General features: G+C 41.8%; 1 protein-coding gene across 1 annotated transcript in view; it reads left to right on the top strand.

Moving 5' to 3' along the window:
* LOC139388322 (astrotactin-2-like) overlaps nucleotides 1-24262 on the top strand; it is a 472647-nt gene that overhangs the window by 117383 nt on the left and 331002 nt on the right. The window contains exon 3 of the mRNA XM_071134926.1: nucleotides 1014-1455. Coding sequence (XP_070991027.1) covers nucleotides 1014-1455 — 442 coding nt within the window. The remainder of the gene's footprint in view (nucleotides 1-1013; nucleotides 1456-24262) is intronic.

Here is a 24262-nt window from a genome sequence, read left to right as displayed (position 1 = left end):
GGAGTTCAGTAAGTTTTGTGAAACAGGAGCTCTCTCTTCTGTTGTTGCCGGGTGACTTTGTTTCAGAGGGGGAGTGTATTTCTCAGACGCCGCTCTCCTATTGGAGATTAATGAACACATTTGTCCAGAGGACGTTCCTCTCCTTGGAGTTGCCCATCTCTTCCTAGTGTGATTTATGGCCACCCAGCAGTGCATGAGTTATAATTTGAGAGAGGTTTGTTTTTCCTCATGAAGATGGAATTTTAAATGTTGTGATGAATAACCCTATCTGCTCTTGTTATGTATCATACAGTAAGCACAGGGAATTGTGGGAAGGGTGTAGCGTCAAAATACGGCGACTGTGCTTTTTCGGTGTCTGGCTGCAGTAGAGGCTGGATGGCATTAGGGTGGTCGCGATTTGTCTGATTCTCACTGTGGTCTATCCATTGACCACTAGTGTAAAGAATTGTTGGTTACTCTTGGAATATGTCCGCTCTATCATTCTATACACAGGCCTGTATGTGTATGGATTAAGTGTGCTATTCACTCTCAGATTGGCTGCTAGAAGGTTTTTGATGTGTCTGTGATGGCATGAAATGGGACAAACCATGTAGCAATGGATGTGCCTTGGTGATGGATGTGCCTTTACATGAGCAGGCTTTGAGGGGTAGGCTATGGCTTGGAGACGAAGATTGGGTTTAGTTAGGCTAGTAACACCCTTAACACATTGGCATGTGTAATTCCTAGGGCTGTGGGACTAACTGGCTTTGTGTGTGTGTCTGTGTGTCTTTGACAAGGAAAGAGAAAGAAAATAAAAGATAGAGGAGAGAGCTCTTCTCTCCATTTCATCGCCAAGGACAGCGCTCTATTTGTTGACTCACTGAACCAAGCAGGACATTTCAACAGGCCGTCTGCTCCGGAGAAACTTGACCAACTTGTTCTCACTTAGACTAGATTCACTCATAATCTCTAATAGTGTCTCTCTTTTTGTGCAAATGCATGCTTGTTGACGTCTCTCTCCCTCTTTCTTCCAGGGAGGCCTGATCGCTCTCCTCCTCCTCATCCTCCTCTTCACCCTGGTGCTGTACACACGTCACCGCTGGTGCAAGCGCCGACGTGTCCCCCAGAAAAGCGCCAGCACAGAGGCCACCCATGAGATCCACTACATCCCCTCTGTGCTGCTGGGGCCCCAGGGTAGGGACAGCTTCCGGGGCTCCCGGCAGCTCCAGCACAGTTCTGTTATTGGCATGCCCATCCGGGAGACCCCCATCCTTGATGACTATGACTGTGATGAGGACGATCAGATGGGACACACACACACCTCCACACCCAACCAGGTCCACAACCAGCTGAGCGATGGGAAAGTCCTGGGCTTGGAGGAGTATGGGCCCAGCCAGGGGACACTGAACCACAGCCAGCACACTGACAGCCTGAGGAAGGGGGAGGACAGCGTCCAACACAGTCTGGATAAAAGAGGTGGGTACTACTGGAGTATGTTACAGTCCACCGTAGTCTACAGATTAGACTATAACACAGTCACTATATTGTAATATATTATATTGTTGAAACAGATTGAGAATATAATATATTTCTGTTCAACATTTTTATTGAAAAGCAACCACTTTTGGTGACAAATCATCTAACTATGAAATCCTTATGTATTCCTTGTCCTGTGCTCTACATCCAAAGGAATGTATGTTACTGTCACGTTCGTCATAACGAGGAGACCAAGGCACAGCGTGATAAGAATACATACTTCTTTTAATGAAGACTGAACAAACTCTACAACGCACCACAAGTACTGACAGGCAACTACACATAGACAATAACCCACAAACCAAAATGGAAAATGGCAACCTAAATAGGATCCCCAATCAGAAACAACGATAAACAGTCTCTGATTGGGAACCAATTCAGGCCACCATAGACCTACATTTACCTAGACAATCCCAAAACCCCATAGATATACAAAAAACCCTAGACAAGGGAAAACACACATTCCACCCTCGTCACACCCTGACCTAACCAAAATAAAAAATAAAACGAAGATAACTAAGGTCAGGGCGTCACAGTTACACTTCAAATATTCTACGCACAACTGGTTTCGCTTAGTCGCTGTTCATATTTTATGACTCAGATAGGATTAGCTTAAAAAGTAGAAATGTGTTTTCCTCTGAAACACTGTCTCCGTCCTCTTGGTTAATCCCATGTTAGAAAATGGCCATTGGCCCCGTGTTTCTGTCAACCACAAATAATGAGTACAAGTCAAGATGGAGAAGGTCGTTGACATTGGTCTGGCCTCTTACTAATGGGGGTGATTCGATGAGTCAAACTCATTGACCCTCGCTAATCGCAATCCAGTGTGTAGTCCTGGAACTGTGTCCTATACTATGGACACAAAGCAACAACAATTTTTTTAAAACTTTTTATATAATGTGTTGAAAATAGATGTGAAAAATGGAATGTGTTATCTGAAAAAAAGCCTAATAGTAGAATTTAATGAGTTGTTCTCCATAGTTAATTCTGGTTGTGGATTAAATGTGACTGCAGGTCACTGTAATAGCTGTAGATTACATCATATCCACGTTGAACCACACTGTACCCCAGGGAAGTTCAGCTTTAATAATTGAGGGGTGGCGGATTGCAGGGGTGGTTTTTCAATGTGAGCGCTATTCGTGTCATGTTAAATTATACATGGCAAAGTTTAACATCTCGTTTCCCGGGGCTACCTCCTCTCTCTACTAGTATTTATCATTCAGCAAAAAGCAATTTAGCCAAACTCAACTTCCTGAACCCACAACACCGCTCCCGGTGAGGAGAGAGGGACCAGGACACAGCCATCCTTTCATTTCATGTGATACATTTTCTTTTGGGAAAGGAACTTTGCATTATTCATCTGTAGCTGAAAGGGTAATACTTTGGTGCTCCCAGTTTTTTGTGTCGGTGGAGGGAGGCTTTCTCTGTAAAGCTAACAGCAGTAGGGCCAGATTGCTGTGCTAAAGAGAGTCAAGTGTAATGCCACTGAAAACGTAATGTAATTGAAAATGTACCTGGATATTTTTTTTTCTTCAAAACAGCAGCAGCATGTTTTCAAATGGCTTCAATGTTGATTTAATCATTTACGGACTGATATGAAATCATTCCATATGCTAACATTTAAATTAAAAGGCAGCAGGTTTTCTTTCATGAAGCAGTATTTTGAACGCACTTTATTAGCTCTTGGAATGTCCTTGGTCTAGTTTAACATTTTTATATAATATCACCTCCCAGATTTTGTTTAATGATGCTCAGTATATATCTCAAATGATAAACTTTGTATTTTGAGCCCTGAATGCTGTTTGGCTGACAGCTGTGGTATATCAGACCATATACCACGGGTATGACAACATATTTATTTTTACTCCACTAATTATGTTGGTAAACAGTTTATAATAGCAATAACTCACCTTGGGGGTTTATAGAATATGGCCAATATGCCACGGCTAAGGGCTGTATCCAGGCACTCCGCATTGTGTCATGCATAAGAACAGCCCTTAGCCGTGGTATATTGGCCATATACCACACCACCTTATCCCTTATTGCTTAAGTAATAAAGACAATTCAAAAGGGGCCTTTGCTTTGAATAAATCATGAAGTGTATCCTCTTGGCACGGGTTCAGCTCCCGCTTGAACACATCCACCATACGGCCGGCTAGCCTGCATAAGTAATCGCCTCAATTAATTCAAAACTGGGGATATCTGCATCCTGATCTTGTGTGTTATTTATATTGTAATCTGTGGAAATCACCAGATTGTTAAAATCACAAAATCTTTTTTTCTGCATTCTCTTTTTTGCTGCTTCCTTTTTCCAGGCTGATTTATCTCTCTTCCTATAAATAAGACACAGATGAACAAAGATGGACACTCGCTGCGTTGTCTAGTGCCATCTTGTTCCAAAAACAAACAAACTTCAGACACTCGGAACCTGCTCTCTGGGAGATTAGCCTTGTCACTCCCCCTTTTTCTGTTCATTCTCCATTCTCTCCTCCATATGCAGCCAGTAAAATAAAACAAGCTCTTCAAGTTGGCCTGTTTACATCGTATCGTCTGCTTTTAAAAACCTGTCCTTGTGCTAATCACTGGCTGTAAGGTATTGTCACCGCACAGGGAAGCAGCTGCAGGACCCACAGTCCGTCTAACAGCAGGTTTGGGACACTGGTTTTAGTTGACATCAAAGGCTCTCCATCGGAAAAAACATACTTGTCATCTCCTCCTGGTCATTCTGTGCACTTTAAATTAGAAGACATGCTCATTTACATATTACACCCTTGGGCTGTATACAACAGACAGTCAGTCTTAAGTCTCATATTAATGTTCGGACTTGAGTGTATAATTTATATGCAGGTCCATGAGTTTTTCCTGACTAACGTGACCTGAGCAGGAAAACCACCAAGTCCTAGAAATAGCCCATAACTGGGGCCTGGGGTTTTCCAAGGTCAGTAAAGAGTCCTGGCTCTAAATACTGAAGCATCCTTTCCCAACAACACAAACCTCCAGGCATTTCCAACAATCATGTATCCACCAACTCACACCTACAAAGCCATATAATTTGAATACAGAGCCGATTAACTCGCTTTACCTTTTATATGTCAGCGTGCCTCCCAAAGGTCTCCAAATACCAGGCGCTCCTTTATCTGTCTGTCTCAGCTAACAGATGACCCCATTCTCAGTGTGCTGAATGGGCCTATCTGGAGGCATTATTGAGCTTGCCTCAGAGGTTCCTGTGTGTGTCTGAGTCTTTACACCGGGCTTCCAAAGGCCTGTCATTTGGTTATGCAGTGGGGACCTGGTGCTCTGTGGATGCGTTGGGCAGCGGCATTCCATAAATCAGGTGCCACATAATTCCCGGGCGCCAGGACAGCAATTACCATCAACCCATAGTGAGGACCACCGTTCCTAATGTCCTCGTGATGTGTCTGCTACTTACGTTACGTCGCCTGCAATTAAACCAGTACGCTTGGCTACACTGAATTAGTTGATTCATTTATTTACAGAATTAAGACACGGAAGATCACAGTGTATTGGGTCTATCGTGGCATTTGTCAAAACACTTCCCAATAAATGTTTATTTTTACTTGTATATTTACATTCCCACTTGTATTGAAGTTGTAGGCCCTAGGCAATAACCAAGAAAAACTACTGTGTGCATCCTATAATTCATCATTGAATTTTGTGTACTGAATAGGGTATCTGTCAGGTTCCTGTTTTCCTGTCCTCTATTTCCCACCCGATGTACAATCTCTCTTCTCCACAGAGTGGAATAGATTGCAAGCAGTTGTTTTCAATATAAAACGGTTTGGCAGTATGTGTTTTGTGAAATATTAGAGAGTACCGAGCGATAGCTGTGTTTCCCTGTGTCCTTTGCAGAGCAGCATTTGCCACTTGGACAGGGACTCCCTGACGAGTCAGTCACCCAGGCTCATTGGGACTGCATAAACACTGCTAATGGCAGCTTGGGTGGGTCCCTGTCTGATGTGTTCCCTGCCTGTCAAGTAAAATAACTTATCTGGCTTGTATTATCGCTACAGGTAGTCCCTTTTGAAATCATGGCTGAAACTGTAAGGAGCGTTACACATAGTTACACAAACACTCACAATGGTACACACACAAACTTGCACACACACACATTTACACAAGTAAACAAGTTCACATGAGAGAAGAGAGAGAGAGAGAGAGAGAGAGAGAGAGAGAGAGAGAGAGAGAGAGAGAGAGAGAGAAGAGAGAGAGAGAGAGAGAGAGAGAGAGAAAGAAAGAAAGAGAGAGAGAGAGAGAGAAAGAAAGAGAGAGAGAGAGAGAGAGAGAGAGAGAGATAATAGAAAATAAATTGGGCCAATTACCCTGTTGCATCTCTGCCTTTATAATCAAATCTCAGATGAGTGTCATGGGGTGGCCTTGGCCTCAGATCTTATGGAAGAGCAAGGAAACAGAGGAAAAACAAAACATCTCCCAGTCTGCAGGTTTATATTCTCATCATGATATCTTGCATGATCTTAAAATGTAGAAAAATAGGCCATGAACCATAAATTGATGTCAACAGGACAGTTGCACTCACATTTGACATCAATGGGGGTAGAAGGTCACACACCTCAGCACGGCTTCCTGCTATACTAAGCATCCCACACTAAAGACTCCCAAGTGAATATGTTAAGGCACCTGCCTCTTTTTGCAGCTTACAGAGAAAAAAGACAATGATGATCTTGAATGCTAGTATCTCCTTTAGCATATCCGACTTCAATTCATTCCTTGACTGTGTTAAAAATGCACCATTTCATGGTTGCTAAAATTCAAATAGACAAATTTCAGTTTATGCGACTTAACAAGCAAGTATAGTGTAGAGAATCATTGTACCATCTAAACTGTTGTGAAACATATTTTCCATAAGCAAAAATATTGTATTTTCATCTGTTTGAAGCTGGTGTACAAAACCCAAATTAAAAGACAAACAATTTCCTTAAGAACTGGAAGCATAGAAATATTGCACATAGACTAGATCTACCGATTCTTAGACTTGCTTTCAATGACTATGATAGATTTATAACTTACATTTCTGAACTTGGTCGGGTCGCCCAAAAAGGAACAAGGATTCCCTTTAGCATTAATACCAACCTGTGTTGTCTCTGTTATTTGTATCTTTGGTGAAAGAGAGGAGCATCCATCCATCCATCCACCAACTTGTATCAATCACCAGTGGCTGTCTCAGTGCTGCCTCCAGTGTCACACACTGAGCTTTCCAATTCACCCTGTCACCATGGCGATGCCAGTCATCCACCATAAGTGACAATGGCTGGCTGATTTGTGGCGTCCCCGCTGGCAGGGTTTATGCCTTTATCACCTGGCGTTCGTTTGTCATCAGTTATCAACCAGCACTTGCGTGGTGTTTACAACGATGAGTGAAATAAAAGGAGAGAAAGGAAGAGCGAACAGGGGGAACACAGCCGTAAATGCACATCCACTGCTCCCTCAGATTGGCCCGGAGTGAAATGAGGCCTCATCGCCTTTATTTACGGTGAATTAATCGTTCCGTTGTCCCATTTACGGTATCGTTTAGCTGTCCCTACAATAACAACGATTGATGTTTAATGATGTCTCTCAACATAAAAACGGAATGCTGTTGAATCAGATGGTGTTGGAACATTTCACCTCTGGTAAGATCTAACACAATTACCCCAGATGCCATGAAGGAGATCTGGCCACGGCCAATTAATATGAAGAATGTGCTCAGTGGTCCTATACGCCACAGTGATTCCTCCCCTGTGTGTGGATATGGCCAGCGAGGTGGTGACATTTGAAAGCATGCCTGCTTTAAGGCCCATTTACAGGAAAGATGAAAGGCCATCCGATTCACACTGACTCAACGGTCCTCCCTCCCCAATGCCTAAGATGACAGGGATGGAAAGGGTAGGCTCGCATTATCTCTTAATTGGCTTTCTGCTAATTGAAAGAATTTAGCGATGAATTAAGGCTTCAGTTGGCGACAATGTCAGTGGTGGAAATTGTCACGGCTGCTTTGTATGCCGCTGGACTTTTTTAGGTTACCACTGAGTTAAATGGGATGATGATTTTGTTTTTTTAAATGTACACAAAGCATCAAAGTGTCCTTTTGATCACTGCGGTTGTTCTTTTATATCGCCATAGCTTTAAGGAAATAGTGTCATCCGCATTGAGTGGCTAACTAAAACAGACAGAAAACCATTAATTAAGTTTTTCTGTATGGACTTCAAGGATAGCAATGTCTTAGTTTCCTTCTCTTTTTCTTAAAAGTGCATGTTTAAAAATGTATCTGGATCATTTCACATTGAGGACATAAATTGACCCTAGTCCTTGAGCTTTCCTCCTAAAAATAAGATATACTGTACGTGAGCTGGCCCCTCCATCTACCTCTTTCCCATCTTTTACACTCAAATTGTATTTGACTATTAACAACACTTTTTTCCAGACTTCCTTGTCTCGGCGTCAGAACTCAGTACACTCTGCCTGACTGTCTTTGCACTGTCTGGAACCTCTTCAAACAAGCCATCCACCCCTTTAACATTGAATGAAGTGACCCATCCTATCTTCCACTGTTATGTATTGTTCATCATGTGGTACATGATGAATAACTTGATAGCCTGTTTTTGTCATTAAAGAATGGGAATTCTGTGTGCCCTTCTCTGGAAATTGGGCATTGTCTCACACCTACAGGATACACTCTATTACTGGCTGGCCCTGACCTTAGTAGAGGCCAACACATAGAAACAGGATGAATAGAACAAATAGTATTCTCTCTGTCCAAGAGAAGGACTTGTCTACATGGACATTCCATGGGAATTAGCACTACCATTATTGTTGATTGATGTAAATGCCTGATGCAGCACGTGTTGTAAAACTATGGGGCTGGGATTTTGTTAGTGCAGTCATCATGAAACATTCCACACACATTCATGCAATCTATCCATGCTATTGATTCCAAATGGCCTTCCTTTCCTTTCCAATTCAGTTTATATGGATTGGGCCTGGGCTCTGTGGCCTTGACAGGGCTGATACTGTCAGAATAATCCACTAGGCTCCACACTAACAATACATAATATGAACCAGTAGTCTGTCTTCGGTTCCTCACAGCACTAAAGACTTCAGCTCTCGTTCTGGTCTAAATTATCTCATAAGTTTCTGTACTTGGCCCAGTTCATTTGATGCTCATTGAGGCTTTATAAAAGGCATGTTACACTGGAGATTGCTGCTGTTGTTATCGATCAACATTGATGCTGTTAAGAAAGCCTCAGTGTAGTGGAACCCTGGCCCGTCATATTGCAGTTGACGGAGATAGAGAAATGTATAGTATGTTTATGGGATATGTGGATTTTAATTGCAAAGAGGAATGCATTAAAGTGAACCTTTTTGTCGTTTATCATCCTGGTTTTCACACAAACACATACGCAACAAGTTACTTTTCACACAAACATAATGTACTTACACTTTTTGTCAGTATTGGTGTGTTTTTAGGTTGCAGTCATTTTGAAGAGTAGTTTGCATACTACTGCTAAGAGCCATGCTTTGTGTGTGTGTACGCACGTATACTCCCATAAGTAAATTAACAAGATAAAAGCGCACCACAGTTAATTGTCCTTGAGTGAGTTCAGTAGAGTTAGAGAGATGCCCCGGAGAAGCAACAGTAAAGTAGGGAAAGTCTCTATTGTACTCAGCTCCCAGCCATTTGTCAAAGTGAAGGTTGACAACCCTGATTAGATATGAATCAAAGCGTTGCCCTGAGCTGCCTGAGAGTTACCAAGTCTCTACTGATGTCACATAGGGGTGGTACTGTTGGCTCACTTGCACTCATAGAAGTTAATGGGAGGACCCTCATGCACGATAATGCCAAACAATTAGGACTTACTGTTATATAGATGACGATGATGATGGTGGTGGTGATGATGATGATTTTGGTGTGTGGGAGAACACTTCTTCTGCCGTAAATTAAAGGAAAATGAGGACATTAGAAGAAGAACAGTGGGGGCTGGTTACTTGAAAAACTGAGGAGGATGAGAGACCCACGGCAAAGGTATGGACTACACGGAGACGACAAAGCATTTCAAAAATCATCTAAGACTAATTTTATTTCAACTTAAAGCATTTAATAAAGACATTTATAGTACAATATTACAGGGAATGGGAATGAGAGGGCTACTTACAGTGTTGGGAAGGGATCACAGCAGTGATTGAATGAGGGTATGAGGCGTGAGTTGAGGTGTTCAGAGGCTTCAGTGCAAGACTGTCTTGTCATGGATGGATGGTGTTGGAGAAAAGTTCAACTCTTCCACTGAGGGCAGGACAGGATTTGACTGGGAAGACAAAAAACAATAACACAACACACTACACAGTTAGACAAAAGAGCTAGTGAGTTAGTCCAACCATGGAGTAAAATTATTGATGTGTACTAATGTTACAATATAGTAGTAGTAGTTTGTGATTGACATACAGTATTGAGAGAAAATTGATAGTGCTTGAAGAGGAACATTTTCAATGTGCCAGTGGATGAGGCTTCAGTTCATGCCAGGAGAAAGTTGACAATGGTAGTGGAGTGGAGTGGTCATCACCTCAATCAGGGAACAGCTGGGGACTAAGCTTTAAATTCAAATATCAGATACATTCCTTTACAGCAATGCCATCATAGGTTTGGGTTTGGGATGAATCAGTTGTAAGAAGGTTTTATATGGGCTATGATGGGACCAGTTTTTCCTAATCAGGTCACATGGTCTTAAACTCCTGGAAAATACTCCTGGCCCTGGGGAGTATGAAAACCCTGTCAGTCTGCAGCAACCATATACTTGTTCGTATGAATTGTATTTAGACTAAACTAACAGGGGGGTTTCCTCACAGAGACAACAACTGATAGACAATATAACTCACACGACTGAGCTTGCTTTATTTGGATTTTGTTTGTATCATGAAGGCCTATGCAACTGTAGGCCTACATTTTTTTTTTTTAACTCACAGTCTATTTCATCACGCTTATGTTGATTGATTCATTCCAGTTAGTCCTTTTTAATTGACAAGGTTGGCAGCCTAGCCAGCCCAAGTTTGAATATCAACCAAATGTGATCACATTCCCATTCACGTTACCAATTTGTTCAACCTGACCAGATGGACAGGGCGCATAGGCTGTATGCTGGGGCTATTATTAGTAGCCTACTGTTGATCAGACTGAACATTTGTCTCGTTTTTTGTAACTTAGGCTGCTGCAACTTTTATATAATGAGTTGTTGGTCATGTCTGTCCGGAGTGACTATGTCTTATCTTGGAAAGCCTACTTGAGGGTGCATGAAGAAATGTGCTGCGTCAACCTCTCTTTTTAATCTCACTTTTAATGGATGATGCGTTGGAAGTTATCAAATTATTCTGAATTGATTTTGACATCCCAGAAAAGACAGTAGAAACGTCCATATGCTCAGCAAGTAAAGCATCCTAACGTGTGATTACCTCTGCAAGCTCCTTGTAGTTGCCCTTGTTAGCTGAACTTTCCCTTTCATTGTGCCCCTAAGTAAAAAGCCAATTCTTTCCGATAAGCTGCTTGTGACCCTGTTTCTTCTTACCGTCACGTGTTGCGCAGTTTGAATAGGCAGATGTTAGTCCATCTCATGATTAATGCAGCTTTTTCCAACAATTTAGATGTGGGCAATGAGCGGGGTTCTTTAACAAAAAATCCACTACATTGTTAGCATTAGCTAGCCATTCTGATGGAGAAAACTGCGCTCTGGTAGCTAGCTAACATTAAGGTTAGTGCAATTTATTTTTGCCTTGCTAACTCCACACAACAATAAAGTCCCAAAACCAAGAAAACAATATTATATAATCTACCTCCTCCGTCTCCTGTGGTTTGAAGAAGCTAATTTGAATAATATACAAAACATACTCAACTATCACTCTTCACTCTCAGTCTCTATCCAGTATGTCACCAACTCACCACTCTTCTCAACACATAGAACCCTCATAATGCTCTGTGGCAAAACCCCAATACATCACACTAGGTTGGTTCTCTGATCCTAATCCTATGATTGGATGAACATCATGTCAGTTCACACTGCAAAAGCTTTGATTTGTATTTGTATTTATTATGGATCCCCATTAGCTGCTGCTTTGCAGCAGCTACTCTTCCTGGGGTCCAGCAAAATTAAGGCAGTTTATACAATTTTAAAAACATTACAATACATTCACAGATTTAACAACACACTGTGTGCCCTCAGGTCCCTACTCCACCACTACCACATATCTACAGTAATAAATCCATGTGTGTGTATAGTGCATATCTTATTGCGTGTGTGTGTATACATGTGTCTGTGCCTATGTTTGTGTTGCTTCACAGTCCCTGCTGTTCCATAATTTGTCCCAAATACAATGCTTTTAGTTTTATAAATATGTAGGGCTAACTTATTCCTTGCCACCCACTCTGAAACTAACTGCAAGTCGTTAAGTGTCGCAGTCATTTCAGTCACTGTAGTAGCTGACGTGTATAGTGTTGAGTCATCCAAATACATAGACACTCTGGCTTTACTCAAAGTCAATGGCATGTCGTTAGTAAAGATTGAAAAAAGCAGGGGCCTTAACATCTACCCTGGGGAATTCCTGATTCTACCTGGATTATGTTTGATTGGCGTCCATTAAAGAACACCATCTGTGTTCTGTTAGACAATAAACTCTTTATCCACATTATAGCAGGGGGTGTAAAGCCATAACAAATATGTTTTTCCAGGAGCAGACTATGATCAATAATGTCAAAAGCTGCACTGAAGTCTAACAAGACAGCCCCCACAATCATTGCATCATCACTTTCTCTCAGCCAATCATCAGTCATTTGTGTAAGTTATGTGCTTGTTGAGTGTCCTTCCCTATAAGCATGCTGAAAGTACGTGGTGAATTTGTTTACTGTGAAATAGCATTGTATCTGGTCAAACACAATTTTTTCCAAAAGTTTACTAAGAGTTGGTGACAGGTTGATTGGTCGGCTATTTGAGCCAGTAAAGGGGGCTTTACTATTCTTGGGTAGCAGAATTACTTTAGCTTCCCTCCAGGCCTGAGGGCACACTATCACGTAGCTAGCAGTGGTGGGTGCGGAGTCAGGCGCAGAGAGCAGAGGGTTCTTTGGGTTTGCCGTATTTATTCCGGTAAGAATAAGGTCACGCCAACAACAACAGTCAAAAATAATGACCTCCCCAAAACAGGACACCAAACAGTCCAAGAACATAACCAAACACAACCATCCACAAACAGAACAGAAAACAAGCCCTCACAAAAGCAGGTGGGCATAGAAGGCTTAAATAGCCCTGAACCAAATACCAAACGAGAAACAGGTGAAACCAATACAGACATAACCAACAGAAAAGGAAAAGGGAATCGGTGGCAGCTAGTAGACCGGTGACGACGACCGCTGAGTGCCGCCCGAACAGGAAGAGGAGCCACCTTTGGTGGAAGTCGTGACACACACACTTTCTAGTCGGTTTAAATTGAAGATGTGGCAAATAGGTTTGGCAATATTATCTGCTATTATTCTCAGTAATTTTAATAAATATGTCAAGTGCAGCATCTGTTTGTTCCTCATCACACCACAGACCATACATATTCTTTACATGATTAACATTAACACTACAAAACTTATTGTATGACCTCTTATAAACTATATTAGGCCCAGCCTTAGGAACGTTGGTTTTCCTAGATATGGCTATTATATTGTGATCACTACATCCTATGGATTTGGATACTGCTTTAAAGCAAATATCTGCAGCATTAATAAGGATGTGATCAATACATGTTGATGATTTAATTCCTGTGCTGCTTGCAGGTACTGGTTACAGTTTGACGTTTTTTCTTGAGTGGGCAACTTGATGAGAGCCAGTCAATGTTTAAATCACCCAGAAAATATACTTCTCTGTTGATATTTCACATATATTATCCAGATACTGACTGTTAGCACTTGGTGGTCTATAGCAGCTTCCCACAAGAACAGGCTTTAGGCGAGGCAGATGAACCTGTAGCCATATTACTTCAACAGTATTTAACATTAGATTGTCTCTAAATTTTACAGGAATGTGGTTCTGAATATAGACTGTATGTGTATCATCAAATGTATTATCTAAGTGAGTTTCAGAGATAGTCAGAATATGAATGTCATCTGTTCCAAGCAAGTTATTGACTTCATGGACCTTGTTTCTCAGGCAGCATATGTCAATATGAGCTATTTTTAACACTTTTCTGGGTTGCTTGATTCTTTTTAGTGCTTTACTGGGAAGCTTATCAGAAGTAGACTTGCTCATGTTATTTATATTGGAGCTGATAGTGCAGGGTGAGCTGCACAAAGTGGTCTTCCTACTAGGGCACACCGCCTCAGTGCTAACAGTGTAACTCTGGTTCATAGGCTCATGATTACAGCATACAATAGCTTTAGGATAAACAGTGATATTCGGTGCAATTAGGGACACAAATTAAGTTGTGTCAAAGTTACTTACATTGTGTTTGCCAATGCCCCTAGGATCATGTACATTTGATGCAGCATTATGACAACTCATTGTCACAATGGTAAGGATTAACTAAGCTGCTCTTGGACCATTGAAAAGTCAAGATGAGGAGCCAAGAAGGTTTGGATGGACCGTCATTCCTGTAGAGTATCTTCTGTTTCCAGAAGGTGTCAAAGTTATCTTTAAAAGTGACTTCAGCAAAGCTACAGTAATCTTTCAGCCAGATATGTAATGCCAGCAGTCTGCTGAATCTTTCACACCTGCGGCCCAACAATGGTACTGGACCTGAAATTATTGGCAGTTTTTTGGATTATTTTAATGACAAAATCAGTTCTTTAAAATAAATGTTCCGAGCTAGCCCTCCTGGTGTCAGCTCCCGGCATCTGTCGTAGAACAGTCGGAAGCAGCCTTGTGATGTCCTGTACTCGTGCTCCTGGGTAGCACAGGGTTTTTGCCTTGGTTGGTTGAGGATATCCTCCGGAAGTGGTAATACTTACCCTGTAGGTCTGTGGAAGAGGGCAAGGGCTACGAGCCTCCTAAATGTTGTATTGAAGTCAATGTAGCCAGGGGAGGATGGTGAACAGCTGTCCTCTGGCTACCGCTACACCATGGTCCTACCCTATAGTGTGTTGTTGAGACTACTGTACTCTATCTTCATTGCAAATGTATCTTCATTGCAAATCAGTGTGTTTTAATCTGGTATTTGATGAAGTGAATATATTTAGTATAGTTTTATCTAAATGAATATTCACTGAGCAGGATGGTCCTCCCCTTCCTCCTCTGAGGAGCCTTCACTGAAGCAGAAGTATAGGTTGTGTCCTAGTAGCAGCTACATTTTGATGTAGTGGTATAGGATCTACTGAATATAATCAACATAATGTAGCGTAGAGCAAAAGCTCACACTTACCAACCCACACATTTAACATTAACGGGCACCTCACGGATCGTGATATACAGTATGATATCTGTGTTGTTCTAAAGGCATGTTGATATTTCTCTCTCAACTGTTGAGTGTCTAACTGCAGGTCAAGAGCACAGACAGGTCCTAGTATGAAACATCACACCTCAGCATCCTCAGAGGACTCAACTACAGCACAGCACAGTGAGCAACTGCAACACAGGGGGGGTGGGGGGCACAAAATGGACGTTTCACTGACTCCACATGCCCTAATCTGGTCTAGTCCATTTAGCAATATTATACATGATGAGCTTTTCCCTAAAGGTATTAATCCTATGACAGCAGATCAATCATGTTCTCTCTCGTTATATCTTAAAGACAGAGAATATTGGTTTTACAGCTATGCAAATTCACAGTGGCTGATGTATCCGTGAGAGAGATGTGCTTTTTATTCATCTTAAGACCCTACATATCCCTGCTTCTTTAGTCTGGAGTCACTCCACAGGGAGGAGAAAGACTGGGAGCCTGAGGATTCAACTCAGAATGAGACTTGTTGTAGATAAGCTATTGCATTTATGTCTAGCGTTAGTTCCGTTCAAAAACTCCTATACAGCTGCATTTCAACAACAAAAAATCCAGAGGAAGCAATTAAGAATCTTTGTAATCAAATTATAGAACTCCCTCAATTGTAGCACTTCAAATACCTGTAAACACAAACACAACGCTAAAATAATCCTCCAATCTTATAGAATCAAGGAGGTTAACAAACACATATTTTTTTTTGCTGGCTTCAGCTATTGATTTTGTTTCAGGTAGTGATGGTTGTTTTGGTGGAAGATACAGTGACAACATGCCAATAGCCTAGTGATTTTCTGTTGTTGTGTAGAGTGGTCGAGGAGAGCGCCTGAAGCTGCTGCCTTTACTCCGCCAACCCATTCACTCAATATGCAATTGAGGAAAAAGCATTATATTTTATGGCACATTCCATTAACTGAATTATCTCAGAGTGTGATGAATTGGCACACTGTAATAATTACATTTACATAATGTCTTTCCTGGTTCATTTCCGCCCTTACATGTGCTGGTAATTACTGAGTATCACTGTTGCAGGACCCGGTGATATTTCTCCACAGTTGCCTTCTACAGTAAGTTATTGTTTTTGAAGCTGGGGGAACTCGGGATGCTTCACAACTCACAGTGACTCAGTGTAAATTTGTGATTAATTTGAGTCATGATTCCTGCCATGCGATTCAGTTGCCAGTATGGCATCCATATTAGAAACACCCTAAATTATGTCTGGCTGTAGGAGTTTCTAAAATAGATACCATATCTCAGGCTTCAGTCAGGCACTCCAATATCAAATTAAATCCTGAGCTCTCAGGAAAGCGGTGAGTTACAATATCTTTTTTTTCAAATGTTTCTGGGGTGGGCACTGAAACTCCATTACATCTGTCCCACGAGGAGGCAGTCAGCCTGTTCGATATGTTTTAGCTGTCTGTGACAATATGGTCTGACTTTGACCCGCATTTTCCGAGCAAGACCAGGGAAGAATGTAGCAGGTTAGGATAATTAATATGGCAAGTTAGGAGATCTAAAATCAAAACATTTTATTTGGCACATACACATATTTAGCATATGTTATTGCGGATGTAGTGACATGCTTATGTTCCTTACTCCAACAGTGCAGAAGTATCTAACAATTCACAACAATACACAAATCTAAAAGTAAAATAATGTAATTAACATTTCTAGCGCAGGGGTTCCGCAAGCGGAACACCTCGACAACATTCAGCTGAAAAGGTAGCGCGCAAAATTCAAAAATATTTTTTCGAAATATGTAACTTTCGCACATTAATAAGTCTAATACAGCAAATGAAAGATAAACATTTTGTTAATCTACCCATCGTGTCCGATTTAAAAAAATGCTTTACAGCTAAAGAACAACATATGATTATGTTAGATCACCGCCAAGTCGAAAAAACACAGCCATTTTTCCAGCCAAAGATAAGAGTCACAAAAAGCAGAAATATAGATAAAAATGAATCACTAACCTTTGATGATCTTCATCAGATGACACTCATAGGACATCATGTTACACAATACATGTATGTTTTGTTCGATAATGTGCATATTTATATCCAAAAATGTTTCGATTCCAAAACATCCAGTGATTTTGCAGAAATACTAATAATAAACATTGATAAAATAATTTCTTCCCTGATCTTGGCCAGGACGCGGGTCGCAGACAGATCCTTCTCGGCTGTTGTGGTTGATGTGATTTTTCATAGACTTCATTACCTTCTAAAACTAGCCAGCAAGAATGGAGCTACTGTTGCTAGACATGGGCATACACTTGAAGCCGTTTCAATCGGAACAATTGACTAAGTAGATACAATTTTAAGTAATGGATGCTGACTTCATGTTGTTGTATGGACCTGAATTTCATCCACAGAGCCAAATGTAATCAATCTGGTGTATCCAAGGTTACAGATGAAGTGAGGTCATTGATGAATGCTGGGAATTGAAGTCTCAGGGGATGTAAATGTCTCACAGGCTGTGAGATCACATCAATTGGGCAGTTCGTGAGCGCTTGAGAGGCACAACGCATGAGATATCATATGTGTTTTTCTTCCTTTATTTGATTTTGATAAGAGGGGGTGCACTTCAATGCGTTCCTTTCAGGCGAAGAATTCCTTCGATGGGCTGTTTGTATCTCATTTTGCTGCTCTACACTTGAAGTGAAGAGCATTATTTATATGCACGGTGCTTCAACACATATGCACTGATAAGAAACCATTCGAGTTCCATGAAGGGTGGAGATTGTATGAGTTAAAATAGAAATGAACAACAGGAGGGCGAAACAATTGGATAATGTAATATCAACCTGTTATGTAAATATTCCAGTCATGGTAAGATTTCATTTTCAATATATGTGTTTCTTTGGTGGGGCTGGGTCATTTAGCAGACACTCTTATCCAAAGCATATCTTTTCATATATATATATTTTTTTGTACTGGTGGAATCAACTCCACAACCTTTGCGTTTCAAGCGCCATGCTCTACCAACTGAGCCACACAAGTACATTGTCGGACAGAATGCTGGTTGTTTTTAACTGAAACTGCATCTTGAGGACAGATGCTAGGGAATCAAATGTGCAGGTCTGTTCTTTAGCTGGAAAGTGTCTAAAGCCTTCAATATTGGGGACAGGTTCCTCTTGCCAAGGGTGACACATAAATCCTTGTTGCCAGGTTACTTCTTGCAGGCACATGCACAAAGTAGCCGTAGTGTGTTCATAAATATTCCCAGCAATTCTCCAGTAGATCACAGTAGATAAGTGAATGTAAATATATTTCAATATTTTGGGCTACACGGGTGTATATCTTAGCCAATTTGTGGCAGTAGAGTCCTGGCATGGCTTCTCTTGGAGCAGCGTGAGATCAGACTGTGACCCACAATGCCTCAGCTGGCACACAGGCAGGGGAAGAAACACATTTATATTTCATACAGGCCCGTGGCAAGAGACTATGCAGAAAAAAACAGCAGAGGCTGGAAATACAAAGAAAGGCAGTGGTAGTCAAAAATAAATCGTTTGACTCTGAACATTACAAGCTCTTGAGATGCAGGAAATGACAGAAATTAGACAATAAGTACAAGCCCTGGAGAGAAAGTCTTTAGGAGAAGAGAGAGTGTCTGTCTGTGTGTGCGTGCGTTTGCATGTGTGTGTGTGTGTGTGTGTCTGTGGCTCGGTATTTCTCGAACAGCAGTCCTTTCCCTGGATGTCTGAGACAGTCTGACTATGTGTTTTAAAGCTCCAAGCTTTTCCTGCCCACATCTCGCTTGCTTTCCTCTTCTGCCGATCATTACAGGGGACAAAACCCAGCAGATAAGTGCATGACACAGGAGGTGGATGGGTAAGTGGGGCAGAGCAGGCCAAACATTCACACCCACCACACCACCTCTCTCTTTCTCTCCTTCTCTCTGGGCATCATTTGGAAGGAGTGAAATGCTCCAGAAAAGTTCCAATTGGACCCATTTGGAGCTCTCTATTCAGTCAATTTTTCTTGTCATGCCGTTTTCAAAGGTACCTCTTTTCCCTGCAACGCAGTTTGTAGAACGGCCAGTGCTTTTCTGCTCAAGCACTTGGGCATGGGGAGACTTCTATACTGTAGATATATGTGTGAAAAACACACATACAAAATACACTCTAGGGTTTTCTGTTTATCTACATGGGGTAGAGGGTTAAGTAGGTGGGCAGAGTTGTGTATGTTGTCGGTCAGAACCCAGTGGGCTCTTGGAGAGTGTGTATCTACACACCCAACAGCCTGCAGTACACAAGGCAGGACTAATAGAAACAGCTTGATGCACTTTGAGGTAGCTACTAGTTAATTAATTAGCTTGTTTTCCATAAGCTGAACTAGCGATTAGTTGGTCCTTCTTACCATTCCTTAAGAGGGACCATCCTACGTAGCAGATGTCAGATCAACATCCAAATATGATTGTTATTTGATTGAATCGTCTCCACCCCGCTGATCCTCAACACTGGGGCCCCACAAGTGTGCGTTCTCAGCCCTCTCCTGTTCTCCCTGTTCACCCATGACTGCGTGGCCATGCATGCCTCCAACTCAATCATCATGTTTGCAGACGGCAATACAGTGGTAGGCTTGATTACCAACAACGACGAGATGGCTTAAAGGGAGGAGATGAGGGCCCTCGGAGTGTGGTGTCAGGAAATTAACCTTACACTCAACGTCAACAAAACAAAGGAGATGATCGTGGTCTTCAGAAAACAGCAGAGGGAGCACCCCCCTATCCACATCGTTGGGACAGTATTGAATAAGGTGGAAAGTTTTAAGTTCCTTGGCGTACACATCACGGAAAAACTGAAATGGTCCACCCACACAGACAGCGTGGTGAAGAAGGCGCAACAGAGTCTCTTCAAACTCAGGAGGCTGAAGAAATGTGGCTTGTAACCAACACACTCACAAACTTTTACAGTTGCACAATCGAGAGCATCCTGTCGGGCTGTATCACCGCCTGGTACGGAAATTGCTCCGCCCACAACCGTAGTGAGGTCTGCACAACGCATCACGTGGGGCAAACTACCTGCCCTCCAGGACACCTACACCACCCAATGTCACAGGAAGGCCAAAAAGATCATCAAGGACAATAACCACCCGAGCCACTGCCTGTTCACCCCGCTATCATCCAGAAGGCGAGGTCAGTACAGGTGCATCAAAGCTGAGACCGAGAGACTGAAAAACAGCTTCTATCTCAAGGCCATCAGACTGTTAAACAGCCATCACTAACATTGAGTGGCTGCTGCCAACATACTGACTCAAATCTCTAGCCACTTTAATAATTACAAATTGGATGTAATAAATGTATCACTAGTCATTTTAAACAATGCCACTTTATGTAATGTTTATATACCCTACATTACTCAAATGTACAGTATATAGTGTACTCTATACCATCTATACCATCTACTGCATCTTGCCTATGCCGTTTGGCCATTGCTCATCCGTATATTTATACAGTGGGGAGAACAAGTATTTGATACAATGCCGATTTTGCAGGTTTTCCTAGAGGTCTGTCATTTTTAATCATAGGTACACTTCAACTGTGAGAGACTGAATCTAAAACAAAAATTGCATGACTTAAGTATTTGATTCATCAGAAAAGCAGAACCTAATATTACGGACTTTCAGATCCCTCCAAAGATTTTCTATTGGGTCCAGGTCTGAAGACTGGCTAGGCCACTCCAGGTCCTTGAGATGCTTCTTATTCCCTGGATGTGTGTTTGGGGTCATTGTCATGCTGGAAGACCCAGTCACGACCCATCTTCAATGCTCTTACTGAGAGAAGGAGGTTGTTGGCCAAGATCTCGAGATACATGGCCCCGTCCATCCTCCCCTCAATACGGTGCAGTCGTCCTGTCCCCTTTGCAGAAAAGCATCCCCAAAGAATGATGTTTCCACCTCGATGCTTCAAGGTTGGGATGGTTTTCTTGGGGTTGTACTCATCCTTCTTCTTCCTCCAAACACGGCGAGTGGAGTTTAGACCAAAAAGCTCTATTTTTGTCAGACCACATGACAATTCTCCCATTCCTCCTCTGGATCATCCAGATGGTCATTGGCAAACTTCAGACGGGCCTGGACATGCACTGGATTGAGCAGGGGGACCTTGCGTGCGCTGCAGGATTTTAATCCATGATGGCGTAGTGTGTTACTAATGGTTTTCTTTGAGATTGTGGTCCCAGCTCTCTTCAGGTCATTGACCAGGTCCTGCTGTGTGGTTCTGGGCTGATCCCTCACCATCCTCATGATCATTGATGCCCCACGAGGTGAGATCTTGCATGGAGCCCCAGACCGAGGGTGATTGACCGTCATCTTGAACTTCTTCCATTTTCTAATAATTGCACCCCCTTATAATTTGGGATCAAATATGCTCTGAAAGCAAACATGTTGACATGAGTACCCTGATATCTGGGAATTTGTGCCATTCTGAAAAAATTGTTGCCTTCTCACCAAGCTGCTTGCCTATTGTCCTGTAGCCCATCCCAGCCTTGTGCAGGTCTACAATTTAACCCTGATGTCCTTACACAGCTCTCTGGTCTTTGCCGTTGTGGAGAGGTTGGAGTCTGTTTGATTGAGTGTGTGGACAGGTGTCTTTTATACAGGTAACGAGTTCAAACAGGTGCAGTTAATACAGGTGGAGAACAGGAGGGCTTCTTAAAGAAATTCTTACTGGTTGGTAGGTGATCAAATACTTATGTCATGCAATAAAATGCAAACTAATTACTTAAACATCATTCAATGTGATTTTTTGGATTTTTGTTTTAGATTCCTTCTCTCACAGTGGAATTGTACCTATGATAAAAATTACAGACCTCAACATGCTTTGTAAGTAGGAAAACCTGCAAAATCGGCAGTGTATCAAATACTTGTTCTCCCCACTCTATGTGCATATTCTTATACATTCCTTTACACTTGTGTGTATAAGGTAGTTCTTGTGAAATTGTAACATTACTTGTTAGATATTACTGCATGGTAGGAACTACAAGCACAAGCATTTCGCTACACTTGCATTAACATCTGCTAACCATGTGTATGTGACCAATAAAATTTGTTTTGTTTAGATTTGACAAATGTGAACCATAATGGAAACCCTGTATAATTGAGACAAAAACTGTCTACAGTTGAAGTCAGAAGTTTACATACACCTCAGCCAAATACATTTAAACTCAGTTTTTCACAATTCCTCACATTTAATCCTAGTAAACATTCCCTGTTGTAGGTCAGTTAGGATCACCACTTTATTTTAAGACTGTGAAATGTCAGAATAATATCAGAGAAAAGTATTTATTTCAGCTTTTATTTCTTTCATCACATTCCCAGTGGGTCAGATGTTTACAATCACTCAATTAGTATTTGGTAGCATTGCCTTTAAATTGATTAACTTGGGTCAAACGTTTTGGGTAGCCTTCCACAAGCTTCCCACAATAAGTTGGGTGAATTTCGGCCCATTCCTGCTGACAGAGCGGGTGTAACTAAGTCAGGTTTGTAGGCCTCCTTGCCCGCACACACTTTTTCAGTTCTGCTCACAAATGTTCTGTGGGATTGAGATCAGGGCTTTGTGATGGCCACTCCAATACCTTGACTTTGTTGTCCTTAAGCCATTTTGCCACAACTTTGGAAGTAGGCTTGTGGTCATTGTCCATTTGGAAGACCCATTTGTGACCAAGTTTTAACTTCCTGACCGATGTCTTGAGATGTTGCTTCAATATATCCACATAATTTTCCTCCCTCATGACGCCATCTATTTTGTGAAGTGCACCAGTCCCTCCTGCAGCAAAGCAGCCCCACACCATGATGCTGCCACCCCCGTGCTTCAGGGTTGGGATGGTGTTCTTCGGCTTGCAAGCCTTCCCTTTTTCCTCCAAGCATAACGATGGTCATTATGGCCAAACAGTTCTATTTCTGTTTCATCAGACCAGGGGAAATTTCTCCAAACTGTACGATCTTTGTCCCCATGTGCAGTTGCAAACCGTAGTCTGGCTTTTTTATGGCGGTTTTGGAGCAGTGGCTTCTTCCTTGCTGATCATTCTTTCAGGTTATGTCAATATAGGACTTGTTTTACTGTGGATATAGATACCTTTGAACCTGTTTCCTCCAGCATCTTCACGGGGTCCTTTGCTGTTGTTCTGGGATTGATTTGCACTTTTAGCATCAAAGTACGTTCATCTCTAAGAAACAGAACGCATCTCCTTCCTGAGCGGTATGATGGCTGCGTAGTCCCATGGTGTTTATACTTGCGTACTATTGTTTGTACAGATGAACGTGGTACGTTCAGGCATTCAGAAATTGCTCCCAAGGATGAACCAGACTTGTGGAGGTCTATAATTGTTTTTCTGAGGTCTTGGCTGATTTCTTTTGATTTTCCCATGATGGCAAACCAAGAGGCACTGAGTTTGAAGGTAGGTCTTGAAATACATCCACATGTTCACCTCCAATTGACTCAAATTTAGTCAATTAGCCTATCAGAAGCTTCTAAAGCCATGATGGAATTTTCTGGAATTTTCCGAGTTGTTTAAAGGCACAGTCATCTTAGTGTATGTAAACCTCTGACCCATCGGAATTGTGATACATTGAATTATAAGTTAAATAATCTGTCTGTAAACAATTGTTGGAAAGATTACTTGTGTCGAAGTAAAACATTTTGCACGCCCAATTTTTCAGTTTTTGATTTGTTAAAAAAGTTTGAAATATCCAATAAATGTCGTTCCACTTCATGATTGTGTCCCACTTGTTGTTGATTCTTCACAAAAAAATACAGTTTTATATCTTTATGTTTGAAGCCTGAAATGTGGCAAAAGGTCGCAAAGTTCAAGGGGGCCGAATACTTTCGCAAGGCACTGTAGAATGTACAAAATATTCATCTTTATGGAGAGATTCAATTTGGTCTTTTACATCAAGTTCCAGATGGCTTTTAGAAACACTGCTTTCATCATAGTGATGGGATGTGCAATGTTTCGTTCCCTAAAATATGTCCATGTTGATTGTGTTTGATGATTTCTCTGGGTCTCATCCCTGTTCCTCTGTGCACACCTTCGGGGTTTTTGGTTTTATTTTATTCTTCCTGAGATAATCCGGTTCTTGATCTCTTCTATCGCCCTCCTTTACCCTGCCCTCTTGATCTGTTCTCCCTTTGGTCTTGCCTTTCTTCTCCTCTCTCTCTCTCTCTCTCTCTCTCTGTATGGTTTTCTTTCCCCCCAAGTCCATTCTCCATCTCCTCTTTCTCTCTCATGTTGCTGTCTTCTATCCCCCATCTTCCCCTTCATTCAGGCGTCATCTCTGTCCGTCTC

This window comes from Oncorhynchus clarkii, chromosome 29 (genome assembly GCF_045791955.1).
Source record: "Oncorhynchus clarkii lewisi isolate Uvic-CL-2024 chromosome 29, UVic_Ocla_1.0, whole genome shotgun sequence".
Classification (NCBI taxonomy): Eukaryota; Metazoa; Chordata; class Actinopteri; order Salmoniformes; family Salmonidae; genus Oncorhynchus; species Oncorhynchus clarkii.
Note: the sequence above shows the minus strand (reverse complement) of the source record. Positions and strands in the feature narration are given on the sequence as shown.